The 14,722-nt window shown below is 44.7% G+C and overlaps 1 protein-coding gene across 1 annotated transcript in view; it reads right to left on the reverse strand.

Moving 5' to 3' along the window:
- LOC144719968 (sodium channel protein type 2 subunit alpha-like) overlaps positions 1–13,507 on the reverse strand; it is a 46,713-nt gene extending 33,206 nt beyond the window's left edge. The window contains exons 1-4 of the mRNA XM_078596353.1: positions 12,328–13,507; positions 3,556–3,674; positions 1,879–1,959; positions 478–606 (exon numbers count right to left, since the gene is read on the reverse strand). Coding sequence (XP_078452479.1) covers positions 478–606; positions 1,879–1,959; positions 3,556–3,674; positions 12,328–12,597 — 599 coding nt within the window. The 5' untranslated portion in view covers positions 12,598–13,507. The remainder of the gene's footprint in view (positions 1–477; positions 607–1,878; positions 1,960–3,555; positions 3,675–12,327) is intronic.
- Positions 13,508–14,722: the final 1,215 nt, after the last annotated feature.

A 14,722-nucleotide genomic window follows, 5' to 3' on the forward strand; every position in this document is an offset into this window, starting at 1 on the left:
TATTCAACTCCAGCACCACATCCCAAAGGAGGCACATCACTTGGTTTGCTGGTGATGATAATCACATTTTTGTAAAGTGTTTAGCACAAGAACGATATCATAAAACTTTGGGCTGAACCTGCTCTAGAAGTGCTACTTATAAACCTCAGGACTGGCATATTTTGTGGTCCAAAGTCAATTATTTCAGTTGTTTTGTTACAATAGAAGTACAGCATAGACTGGACAACTTTATACTCATTTTATACTTTAACGCCCTTCAGGAGCAGTGTGGTTCGTAGAGTGTGAAGGCAGAGCCCCTGTGCCATTCTACTAGACGTAGAATGGTCCAGGACAATTCTTTGGCTGGGAAGAAAACTTGTCAGCGGTCGTGAATAATATATTTGGACCATAGCACAGTCCACAAACCACTGTAACGGCGCAGCTTTCATCTCCCTCAAAGCCCACACATAGAGAAGCAAATATAAAGATATTCCGTACGTAAAGATCACCACAAGTAAATCCAACCAGTTCCAGGGGTCACGAAGGAAAGTGAACTGCCCCATGAAAAATCCTCGGGCCAGGACCTTGATCACCACCTCCATCATGTAAATGGTGTTCATGGTGTACCTGGAATTGTAAGAAAATACATCACTTTTGTCAAGGACATCTGCAGTGGGGGATGTTAGACAGTTAGCTAAAATAACACTTGAGTTTCAAGTTAATGAAATACATATTTAAGAGGAGATAATGTTCCACCCGAGATGAATGGGCATAATGGCTAATTCTATTAATCTCACTACCACCTTGCAATTGCTTACTTTCAACAGATGAATTAAGTCGTAAAATATTTAACGTTTTCTCTTTCAATATTCCGCAATATGGCTATAAATATACTCGTAGTTGAAATATTGACACGTCCTTCAAGGCCCACTCACGCAGTCTGACCATCACTAGGTTTTCCCCCTGGTCACTGTTTGTGTCTCGATGCCACTCAATGCCTGTCTCGGTAACTTCCCCTCCCCCACCAGGTCCACGTATCCCACCCATCACAACCTCCTTCACTTCATTACATCTACGGCACTTTGCTGCGATGTTCTATTCGAAAACTTCCACATCGTTATCTCTATCCTGCCTTTGCATTTCTAATATTCCCCACCATGCATCTGGATTTCAGAGGCTAAGAGGTTATGTTCTAGTGGCTTTGTTAAAGTACAATTATCTCACCCAAACGGTAACAGACATTACTTTTAACTCAAACACCCATCTAATAACCTTAAAGTCGACATGTCCATTATTCCAAAGTGGCCTATTCAGTCGATGATAAAACCCACCTTGTGAACGCAACATACAGTGCAGTCTTAACTTACGTTGCTTTGTTGCATTTGAAATCATTAGAATTCATTCTGGGTTAATTATATTAACGTAAAGATATATGAATGTCGATTTAAAGCTTTCGTGACTGCAGGGATTCATCATCTTGGTTCTTTCGGTAAAGTCACGTAGAAGGAAAATAATAAAATAATAAAAATATAACATAATAAAATAATTCTCACGGAAAACAGAACTTTCTGTTTTCCGTGAGAATTATTTTATTATGTTTTCCGTGAGAATTATTTTATTATGTTTTATTTTTATTATTTTATTATTTTCCTTCTACGTGACTTTACCGAAAGAACTAAGAAGATGAAACCCTGCAGTCAAATATGTTTTATTTTTATTATTTATTATTTTCCTTATACGTGACTTTACCGAAAGAACCAAGAAGATATATGAATGTTTCATGCACTTCACCAAATCCACAAACACTTACACTGAAATATCCGACTCCTAACAACCAATGTGTGAAACAGGATGATCTGTACCATCGTGTAGAGACAGTGCAGCAATTGTAAAACTCACTCCACTGGAACGTAATCTTTGTCCATCGCCATGAACACGCAGTTCGTTAAAATAGTCCCAACGATGACCAAGGTGAAGGCTGTGTGACGGTAGTCAAGGAAAAGGGGTTTCGCTTCACGGAGGAGATGGTGGTAGGTGACACCTGTGAAACTTTGGAATTATTACTGTAGTTTGCCGGCCCTAATCCCATGGTCGAAATGCCACATCCCCATGGTGGAGGGCAGCGTCTCTATAGGACAACCGCTGCCGGCTCGTCAAGGTCATGCTAATTTTATTGACCTGCCCCCCCCCTGAAATATGTTCAGCTGAGTAAAAATGTGAAAGGAGTCCTGTGACCAAGCGCTATGTAGCCTCCAATAGGTTCTGTATGATCAGGGATTTGCAAACTCCAGTCCTCGGGATCCACCGCGTCAAATCTGTGCATGTTCACCAGTCTTCTACGCTTAAATAAATAGGTTGTCACGTGCTTGATCATATCTAAACACATTCCATGTGGTCTACCTAGGTACACCCACCATAACAGTGGGAGTATGGCAGACGCATCTTATAGATGACAAGTCAATGTTCAGTGGGCAGATCAGTTCTATGGTAGGTCCTGGTCTTAAGGACATGGGCCTGCATTTGCTGTTTCGTCACTATATAGTCCATGTTCTTGAACCCAGCGTGCATCCATGATATGTGCATGTGCTGATGCTGAAAACATTTGTTGGTGATTACAATCCCATGGGCTGCAGGGAAGTTTAGCAACATCCTACCATTATTGAGATGATCAGCCCATATTTTACAATCACTCTGGGCCATATCATCACCCACTTGGGCATTAAATTCACCCAACAGGATGACTAATCTCGAGAGGCTACTTTAGCTAGCATCCGTGACAAGTCATAGAAATCATCCGACTGATCAGCCTTGCCTGCGTCCTTCCACTGATGTTCATTTTCGGTGGGGGTGAAAGCCACGACCACCCCATTCCTCACTTATAGTTGATGGGAAGGTGAGCCCACAACAGCTTCCCATACCTCGCCTCTATGCTCCCATTACCCCTGCATGATTTTGTTCATAACAGCCATTCCCTGTTGTTTAGCAGTTTCCTGCCCCAAATGGAAGACTGTCCATCACCCAGAGGTGTAAATGGTACCGGTCCAGCTTCTAAAAGAGGGATGGTAGCTTCTCCTCCACAGTGAGTGTTTTGGTTATTGGCAAGGAGATTAAAGTGGAGGGGTTACCAAGCCCTCACATAAACTAATATAAGCATATACCAACAAAATCACGCAGACTAAAACACACAAAAACAAAGTTCACCCGTATAACTTTCAGCAGACTGCAGAGGCAAGAAATGTTTGCGGACACTTATGAAGATTGGCATGACAAATGAGGAGATGGGTGGCCAGCACCATGCCCGGCCACCTCTGTCTCCCCAGTGGCGATGTTTACACACCGCACCAGGTACTCATTTGAGGCTGAGTCGACCTAGGGGAGGCCCAGGACCGATTCAGATAATCGTCACTGATGTTGGCCGTGAGCGGGTATCGTAGCGCAGCGCGCTAACCGCTACCCGACCGCTCCCCACAATATACACACATACAATCACATGCACCCTACCACACACACACCACGAGACATATGCATACAGGGATACACTGACACACAGATACACACGCACACATAAAAGGATATATGTGTATTAGGATCTTGATGGCAATGCGCCGCACGGGGTTAAATGGACTGAACAAATAAAGGGAGTTTGTCGCATTAAATCTGTAGATCCTCTTTTTTCTGTTCACCGCAATGAACGTCTGCAACACAGGCACACACGCACACAGCTTTAACAGGGAGTGGCAATCATTTAAACATTGTGGTGAATATGGTTGCTTTATGAGAAAAACATGACGTGCAACATGTACGAATCGAAAATAAAAGACAGATTTTCTTACGCAGTATACAGGGATACCTCCTACAACACTCAGTATGCGTTCTTTGTAAATGGAGCGCTGTATGAAACAGCGCTATAGGAGGTCATTATAACATGGTTCCAATGGAGATGTGTCCCTAACCACTATTTTTTTACCTATGAGCGAAATCAGGGCTTCATCGTGGTATCGGTAATAGCCTTAATAATCATACTTGTACACATGATAAATGTATTAAAGCATTTCAGAAAAAAATACTTGTAAAGCTTACGTAAATAAATACAGTCATTAATGTACTCACCAGTGCATTCTGTCGGAGCTTGTGTAAGGTTAACCACCGTCTGCCATGAACACACGCTCCACGGGTAGCTACACTAACCAATGGGATTACTCGATCTGTGGATTGCCAATGAATCGACGCAGCGATTAACCCTCGGTGAATCGATACTCTAACGTGGCTGTCGAATTGACTGTGAGCAGATCGATACAACAGACACCTCGATTCGGCTTCGACAAGACCATATGTGGGCAAAGACAGGCGCCCAATGGGCAACGCCACGTCTATTCTCTTCCATGTGTGTGCTGATCCGCGCAGGAATCGTCCTCCAGGACAAATGGCAGTGTAAGGAAACAGCGTTATAGGAGGCAGCGCTATAAGAGATAAGCCCGTAACATTGCAAGCTATGTTTTCATTGATCCATCAATGACACCTCTGCAATCCATACAATAGAGTAATGACACGTCAGAAATTGTTTCCAGTCATAGCATGTGCATGTCAAGTTAGTCTACAAACTCCGTTCATTTGTGGAACAGCATGACAGGCCGTCAGAGTTACATACAGCTGTGTGTAAATACCAGCAACAAAAGCTGCAAAAACTAAGATGATATCCCTGCGTTGGGTAAGAGTAGCTAGCAGTATGTGGGCACAGTGCACTCGCCACCCAAATGATAGCCCTACCCAAACCCTAACCAACTAGCCCACCAGCTTATACTACTTACCCCTATCCAAACCAACTAGCCCCGATCCATTAATACTAGACCTACCCCTATCCTAAACGAACGAGCCACCATCCACTAATACTAGACCTACCCCAACCCTTAACTATCCAACCAATTAAGAGTTTTGGCTCTGTCAAGCCAACTCTCGACTAGTACTTGCTCTCTTGCTGACGATAGCCCTAGCCGACCAGCTGCTCTTGATGACACACCGACCCTAGCCTCAAGAATTTACACAACCAGCCACTAGTATTAGCCCACCCACTGATCCTACCTAAAGCTACCTCTAAACCCCACTTCGGGCATTCAAACAGGGCAACTCTTTCACTGTTCAGTTTTCAGTGTTGGTGCTGATAAGAGCCATTATCGGGTTTACAAATAGTTTGAACTCATAGAAATGGCACACCAGCTAATAACGGTATTAGATTGATATTCGTCTCAGTGTGCCCATGTTAAGATGCAGCAAAGGGAAAAAAAAAATTTTGTTCCGAAATATCCATTTACACGGGCTAAGATGTAATTGATTTTTTTAAAGAGCTTGCATTTGACAATATTACATTTTTTTTGTATTAAATATCGGACATAGTACATGCAATGTAATTCATTGAACGGGCCTATGCCAACCACGCTACTCCGTTATGTTAATGATTAACTACGGGAGCAGTCACTGGTGTAAAGGAAAGCCGCAAGATAAAAGGGACTAATCAATTTAAAATAAACACAACAAAGGGTAGAGATCAAAAGGATAAAAAACGTGCAATATACATGGCAGACTTATGCCAGTTTGGACAGGGAGTTCTGACTACACATGCAAGGGGCCCCTGGGAGTTTTTCACATGGAGCCGAAGATGCGAGGGTTTGTTATCCAAAGTTAATTCTGATACATGTGTAATTAGTGACTTCCGACACACAACGTGTACAGGGCTTCTTATTTATTTCTGACACTTGGGCACAAACACTGGGCGATATATAGAAACGTATCTACATAGGTACCCACAGCCGACCTTTCTACACAGCCCCATCGTTGGCATCTAACTATATAGCTGACTGACTAATGTAGCGATGATGACGATGGGAGCCATGCAGAGGATCGGCCATGTGGCCGGATGATAAAGAGAGATGACGGCGAGCAGCGACTCAGCCAGGACCCAACGACAGCCCCGAACCTTCGGTTATGTCTCCCCTATATACTTCCTTCTAAAACCTTCGAGCAGTTTCCCGGAGTTTTCCGAATGACCCCGCCTTTTACCTTTAACCCAGATATGCCCCCCTTCTAGTTGGTTATTATATAACGCGCCCATAACAGTGATTACCCCTCCTGGCCGACAGGTGGCACCCTGTCATTACACATGTTAGAGTTGGTGAGGTAGATTACAATTGGGAACTTGAGTGAAGGAATTGTGACTGAAGAGGCTGCGCAGCTGAACTAGAGTTGACACTGCATGATTCTACTCTTCATTCAAACGAGCAAAGAAACTTTTCATTACCAGAATTTCGACCCCACTGATGTCCTCTTCTCCCACCCCTTCCCCCATGAGTGCAGATACTACTGACTCTATAGTATGTAGGGTGTGGAGGCATTAGATACTACTCAAACTATTGTATGTATGGTGTGTAGGGAAATATGCCTACAAAATACATTTCTTTTTGGGGGGTGGGGGGGTCGACAATTGTTGTAAACCTGTTGGATAAACTTTTTACTCCCACATCTGGGCGGGGGGGTCCACTTTCTATAACATTTTTTATGCAGGCCTCCTGAAAGGCTCATCATTTAGCTGACGGACTAACTGAAAAACGGAATGCATAGGGCTTTTATGATAATAGATTGAAGGGTTTGTTTGTCCGTTACCTAATATGTTACTATGAAAATGCAAACTTAAAACTAATATTAATTCTAAAACTTTTTTTTATTTTTATCAGGCCCCATGGTGTATAAGAAGAGCCTTATAGCTCAGGCAGTATAAATATTCTAAATCTGTAGAGTACAGTCTCCAACTCATATCCACTACATCTTTCTCGCCTCTCTTCACCATGTTGGTCAGTGTGGGTTGGTGAATGGGGTTCAGGTACTAATACTTGCCAATGGTTGGAAGCAATATACGAGAATCGAACTCGGGAACCGGATTCAAATGGAAGGGTGCTAATCGCTGCGCCACCGCTCCACCCCATTGCTCTTTATAATTCACGTGAAATGTACTAAACTTTATACAGTAGATACATATTACATACAACACTACGGCAGCACTAAAGATATTTGATAATTGAGAAATATAACTTTCTTTATGTATGTACGTATAAGACTTCCAAAAGTTTACATTATTTTCCATACAGTAGATCAACGGGCTTAAAGACGGAGTCAGCTGTCTGTTCAAGTTTTCAAGTTTCAAGTTTCATTTATTAGGTATAGCCCTGTGAGCCATTCGGCTCTTGAATCGGGTGCAACCGCAACAAACAAAAAAACAAAAACATGAACAAGAAAACATCTTAAAGTGACTATGTGCAAACAGAAAATCCAAGAAAAGACAGCAAAATATTGTTTGGTAGCTGCGAGTATGTCGCAGTGTACACTTGTTTTCAAACTAAAATAACTGCAGCAATATTATGAATACGTTCTAAACGTTACAGGCAATCGATATGGCCGCGTACGGGTTTATCAAGCCAGCACCATGAGTTAGATTCCCGGCCACTGCTAGCGTCAGTGATATCTGAACAAGTCCTATACCAACCAGGTCACACCGCCTGCGTGCTGACGTCTGGTCTTGCACCTAGGATTAAAAAAGGGCTGTAAATGCAGAATGTTATTTTTGTTCATCACAAGTGATGTATGCATTTTGAACTTCTTTCACACCGTACGTAGCCAACCGCGTTGATATGACCATCACTAGAAACCTCGAGAAATGTTTTGTATCGGAAGGTATTGTCAACATTTCCTGCATCATTGTTGGTCAGTCAACATTTCAATTGGTTAAATACAACGTTGACTGTACAGATTGAATCTTAATTTGGAGCTTTCGTGACTGCAGGAATTACTCGTTGGTTCTTGACTTTTACCGTATAAAGATAAAATAATAAATTAAATAATATGCTATTAATTATTTTATTACTTTATCTTTATACGTGACTTTACCGAAAGAACCAAAGTGTACAGATTGACTCCACCAAACACATTCGCTCAATTCATGTTGAGTGTTGTCATCCTTTCCCCGCACACTCCCGATTAGCACGGTTAGCTACGTACGGTGCGAAAGAAGTTCATAATCCAAACGTATGACAACAGCAATTATTCACAACTGGCCGGTGGCCTCATCCTTGGCACTAAAACCTCTCTGCACATGATTTGATTTCACACTAAAACTCAACAGCGAAGTTCAACCTCTGTAGGCCACCACCTCTTTCCTCTACATGCCCCTCCCCAATACTCCTTAGGCTCCGCCCCTTCCTGAATAATCCCCTCCGCCATCTCTTCCTATTCTGGCTCTGCGCCTTTCCTTTTTATGCCCCGCCCATTCTTGTTTAGGTGCCGCCTCCTTCTGTTTAGACTCCGCCCATTACCCCCCTGCCCCTCCCATGGGACACGGGGAAGAGGGGCTGTGCACGTGCAACAGGGGTAGGGGGAAGGGTCGAGATCAATTCCAGCTCACGGTCAACACCAAGTGGCGATTATCTGAGCCGGTCCTCGGCCTCCCCTAGGTCGACTCAACCTCAAATGAGTACTTGGTGCGGTACGTAAACACATCACCACGGGGCGGGGAGGTCTTTTGGCTACCCACCCTGTCGTGTGCCGTGCTGAACTTCATAGGTGCTCGCGAACAGCACTTGCCCCCAACAGTCTGTTCAGGCTATATGGGGGAATCTTTAGGGCAGGGGTAGGGGTGGGGTAGCTTCTGGACGATCAAAATCCCTCGTAGAGCAAGACAAGAAAAGACGAGGAATGCTCGTGCATTTTCTCAGGATACCCGGCCGGGGAGCATAGTGCGTTTGGGGGAGGCGTGTCGTAAGCATGCACAAACCTTGCTCAACGCTGTGGGATGTGATTCATGTGTGCATGTATGTATAACTTCTTTCGCACCGTACGTAACCAACCACGCTAATTGGAGGTGCGTAATCCCGCAGATGTGCTTGGCAATGTCACCGCCACGCACTTTCCCGTCTGAGCGTCATCCAGCCAAGAGGCTAGCCAGTCAGAAAACCAGCCAGCAAAACTTTTTTTATAATACAGTATGATATGATTGTTAAGTCCTGTATATGCCACCTATAGTGGATAGTGTTTGCCCCCTCTCACATGTGGGTTTTTGCCGGGCTCTCCGGTTTCCTCCCATATGCGTAAACCACTCATTGCTTTTCTGAAAATATCTTAAGATGAAATCCTGATGCAGGACCCTCCTTAAAAAAAAGAGTCCTTGGACGTAGTGTTGCTCACAATTATGCACAAGTCGATATACGTCCATTCGAACACAGCGTAGCTCAGTGTTCTTCACTAATTTTCAGAGGGGGGGGCACTTTTGCCGATGAGGCTTCATCATTGGTGAGGGCCGCAGTACGATGATGATGGGGTGTGTTTTCACATGTTGTGTATTGTCGGGGGCCGCACTAAAGGCCACCAGGGGCCGGCCGCCAGTGGCCCGCAGGCCTTGCATTGAAGAACACTGGCGTACTCATAGTAGTAGGTTTTTACCCTTTAAACTGGTACAAAACTGACACCTTTATACAAGGCATCATGTTTGCAATAACCGCAACACAAGCAGTCAAAATGCAAACAAAAATGAACAACTCTGATAATGGTAATGATATGCACTGTCCTTGAAGTTCATTGGTCCACACCCGAGACAGCTTTCCTTAGAGCCTAGTCTCCATTTGTGTTGGACCAGATGACGCCAAAAGGCGTACAACTCAAAAACAGTGCAGTATCAGAGTATTGAGAGCTCGGGGTAAGCATTTACACTATGAGACCTCCTTTACCAGTGGCAAAATATAGTAGTAGGTTTTTACCCTTTAAAACTGGCGTAGCCAAATTAAGCTTCAATGGGGTTGATGCGTGTCATCTCTTAATACGAGCAACAAAGACAACAATTTATGTTCATTGCGTGCTGCGTGTATGAGAATCAAGACTGTTAGGATACAAAAAGTGAGCTTAATGTATTGTGAAAATCACGTGCAGTGTTGACATAATAAGTCACAGCCTTTTATCAGTCCATTCGGTCATGGCGGATGTTTGACCATACTGTGCCTCGCTGGTTAGTATGGGTTGGTGAACATAGGGAGGCATTGAAACGGTTCAGATGGTGGCCGAGAGTCGAACTCATATGTTACTGGGTTAATTGCCAAGTTATCTAACCACTGCGCCACCGATCCCCTAGTTTCCTCGTAGATGAAAAACGTCAAGCAACCCACGACTGTAATTGCCGCACAAATTCAACAAGAGCTGGCGAAGTGCTTTGTTAGAATGTATGAAGTTAGATACTGGCGTCTTTTATGTTTAAAGCCACGTATCCTCAAAGCTCTAAGGTCAACCATCCACATGAAGCATTGTCCTGCAACCTTAATATGGTCCCTCGGGTTCCAGTAGGACCACATTTGTCAATTTCCCCTCGTCGGTACAACATTTGCTATATTCTCTGCACAACAAGACGCACGTATTTAACCCTGTATCGTACTACATTAGAAAAAAAAAGTTTTGCTGGCTTGCTCGCTCGCATGCGGGCGGGCGGGGGAAATGCAGATTGGTGACGTCACGGTGCACACTTACGTAATGACGTCACCTGCGTCCCAAAGCGTTGAGCCCAGGGCTCGTGCGCTTCCACCCACCCATGCCCGCACACTGGCCGAGTTTTTCAGATAACATTTGGAGTGCGTTTTATAAACTTAATAGGCAGGATTTCGCGACCAATATAATCCATGATAGAGGTTTTCTTGGGTTAGATCGCGTAAATATATAAACGTGTCACTAAAATCCGCCACCACCCGACACAGCCAACTAGTAAGGGTTGTCATGGGAACAGAACGTGGCTAATTCGTCACTAGTACAGCACCACCGGTGTGTTGGAGAGCTCAAGTGACGAATCGACATGTTCTGTTTACATTACAGCCCTTACTAGTTGTCTGTGTCGGGTGGTGGCGGGTTTTAGCGACACATTTATATATTTACGCGATCTAACCCAAAAAAACCTCTATTATGAACTTAAACAAACTTAGTTACTACACTTGGGGATGAGAGTCTTACTTTGCATAGCGTCTTATGATTCGGCGAAATAGCGTAACTCTATTTACCCCACCTCAAAATACGCTCATATTTCCGCCCCTGTAATGATTCGGAGTCAGGATTCTATCCAAGGCATTTTTTTATTTTCTCATTTATGTGTGTCCTTTGTACGGTGTCGTTTGCGCCATTAGCCTAAACGACATATACGTAACACAGACAAAGACCCCCCGTATAGCCTTAACAGATTGTAAGGGCAAGTGCTGTTAGCAAGCATCTATAAAGGCCGGCACGGCACACGAGGGGGTGTGTGGCCAACACCACGCTCGGCCGCCTTTGTCTCCCTAGCGGCGATGTTTACACATCGCACCATGTACTGATTTGAGGCTGAGTCTACCTAAGGGAGGCCCAGGACCGGTTCAGATAATCGTCACTGGTGTTCGCCGTGAGCGGGAATCGAACCCGGGTCGCCAGGTTCGTAGCGCAGCACGCTAACCGCTTCAACCACCGCTCCCCATAATACGTAACACCCACAGCCTCGCAAACAGAGACCCATAGAGTCCCATAGACACGCCCAGACTGGGAATGTGGAATGCGTTGGCAGTGGCTTTATCATCAGCACGTACTGACAGGCGCTCACGCAGCCTACCCAGCAGCTTCCCAAGAGGAGTGATCTGGTGGAGGCCAACGCTGGTGCATTATCCCCCACACGTTGCCTCTGCATTACAATTACCAATTAGGCCAGCTGCACGCATTATCACCTGCATCTGGTCTGGACACCCTGGGGAGGACTCAGTTGGCCCTCCTCGACCAGGTGTCTCGAACCTCAGAGTCCTTCTTGATAAAATATTTAAAAAAAATTGTCAACACATTCGTCAATAACACTGTGACCTCGAAAGGGAAAAATATATATATACATAACATGTTTCCGTCAATGGCGCCTCTTCATATAACATCAAAAGATATACATCTGACCTTCCAATCAGTGTGCTCACTCTTCCTCCCCATGCAAATGTTAAAACTACCTCGCCTGGTACACAGGAGGACGTGGGATCGATCCCGACCCTGACACCTGTATATTTAGAGTTTGCATGTTCTCTCTCTCTCTCCTGGCGGTCGCGTGGATTTTTGCCTGGATCCTCCGGGTTTTCCCTCCAAATTTAGAATCAACGCGCGTTTCCAGTATTTGGCCGCTATAAATTCCACGCAATAAGCCACTCGGTTAAGCTATCATTTGTAGTGGCCAAGTCGCTTCTGAAAAAGAGCTATATAGCTCAGTGGGCCGTACCTGGTAAAATAAAATTAGCTTAGTTCATAGTTTTAGTAACTTCCCCGCACCCATCTCACCATCTGGTTCCTGTAGAAGGGATCCAGGTCTTCTAGGGGCTCCGAGATGAGCTCCTTGGGCACGTCCCCGTAGACGAACGGCAGCTTCCTCTCGGCCTCCAGAAAGCTGAGAGGCTTGAGTTCCTCCTCAACAAAATCCAGGAGGCTCTTGTCTCCCGCCTCCTTGTTTGCCTTTTCCTCGGCGATCTGATCGGCGATTTCTTTGAGCGACTCCTTGCTGAGACGGCGGAAAAAGCCGTCGGACAGAGGCAGTGCCAGTGACGATGCCATTGTCTTAAATGTACCTCGTGTCCACGTCCTTGTGAGTGCACGCGCCTTAGTCCAGCACGGGATAACAGCAGCAGATCGCCGGTCTATCCCGCGGACAAAGGCAGCCCTTGCGATGACAAAGGGTACTCATTTGAGTCTCACTTCAACCATAGACTAACGATAGCTCCTCGTCTTTCAGCACGAGTTGACGCTGGGTACTCATCTGCGCGATCTTGCTACGCGAAAATGTGCGCTATGGTTTGGTTTCGGGTCGTGGTCGTTGTCGTTGTTGTGGCTGCGCTAGGAGCTGGTACTGGTAATGCGTGCTTCGTTTTTCCAACACCACGGGAGGCGAGTTACTTGGTTCATCGATTATGGGTGTCGTGCGTTTGTACGTAGTAAGGAGCGAGCACAATGTTGAACTTCAGGGTGCCGCTCGCTGCCTTATTTCTGAGGGGGAATAACGCAACAATTTAAATGTTTGTAATTCTTCGAATTATTTGCGCTCAAAGATAAAAACTTTCTGACCTTTCTCGAGCATCATTAAGATGTGCGCCACTCAGTCACGATCGTCTATGTATGTTTGTATATTGCATGCGAATATAATATGTGTGTGTGTGTAAAGTCCTTGATGATTGTACCCGCGCAGTGTGGTTTTGCGAAGCTACCGAGGATGAAATATATTTGTGGAAAATGTTTCGTCTCAGTTTTCGGATGTATGCATTGCAGTTTGGTGTGGAAACGGCTGTGTAATGTGTGCGCGGCGTGTGTGATGTGTGCGAGGTGCGTGCGTTTAATATTTTAAGTGTCCAAATCGTGCGATGCACCAGCGTGCTCGTTCACGCGAAAGTAATGTCACATCGATGCCTTTGCTTTGTAAGAGATGGAGAGGGATCAATAAACCATGGGTGGATGCCACCTGCCGTTGCTTGCGCTCTTTTTATTTCTAGAAGAAGGGGACGAGAGGGGCGGGGGAGGGGGGGCAGGGAAAAAAGAAATAACCAGCGTTAAGAATCATATAACAACACCTGGTTATGTCTGTTGAACTTCTTTCGCGCCGTACGTAGCCAACCGTGCTAAAACACAAAAAGCAACTGTGTGTGTGTGTGTTGTGATTTGAATTCATCACGAACGGCCATGGATGAAGATCCATCGCCGTCTCTCACAATCTTCCCGTTTAATACTCCATGTAATCGAGCACCTGCGCACGAGCTTATTTCATCGCTCCATCTCCTCGGAAGTCGAGGTCCTTCGGAAGCGTTCCATCATTTAGATGATTTGGCTGATAGACATTTTTTTTGCCTGATAGGCCACTTAGCTGAGCTATCATTTGTGGCCAGGTCACTTCTGAACAAGTAAACCCGTAAAAACAAAGTGTTTCACTATAAATCCTTAATATGCGTGATGGCTAGAGTCTTCTCGTCCTCTGGTTTGAGATGGCTGCCACCTATGGGTCAGATGATTGTCTGCCAGTATTAAGCAATTGGTAATTAAATATTTAATTTGTTTTCCCTAAACAGTGTAAAATTTTGGGAATTTTTTCACGAACATTAATTGTCTCGCACAACGAGTCTGTGTGGAAAATGTCAGCTCGATTGGATCACGGGAAGTGGGTTCAAAAACGACCGAAAGATTTGCACGGTCGTAAGCAAGCAAGCAAGCACGCAAGCAAGCAAGCACGCAAGCAAGCAAGCAAGCGAACTTAATATAAAGGATTTAAAAAGAAGCTAATACCTCAGTGGGCTTTCCCTGGTAAAATAAAGCGTAGTTTCGTTTTACTTGTCTATTTTGTGCCATTTGCTTACCATTCCTATACTTTGCACTCCTATCGTATGTTTTTTTTTTATCCTTAATATTAAGTTCACGTGCTTGCTTGCTTGCTTGCGTGCTTGCTGGCTTGCTTAGGACCGTGCAAATCTTTCGGTCGTTTTTTAACCCACTTCCCGTGATCCAATCGAGCTGACATTTTCCACACAGACTCGTTGTGCCAGACAATTATTGTTCGTGAAAAAGAATTCCCAAAATGTTACACTTTTTAGGCAAAAAATTTTTATTTTACATATATTCAAATAGAACGCATTCATGGCTTTGGCTGAACGTCAGAGTGTAAGAGCCCAGAGCGTAACCCCTCCACAGGCCGTGGCGG

The sequence above is a fragment of the Lampetra planeri genome, chromosome 1 (genome assembly GCF_965212315.1).
Source record: "Lampetra planeri chromosome 1, kcLamPlan1.2.h2, whole genome shotgun sequence".
NCBI lineage: Eukaryota > Metazoa > Chordata > Hyperoartia > Petromyzontiformes > Petromyzontidae > Lampetra > Lampetra planeri.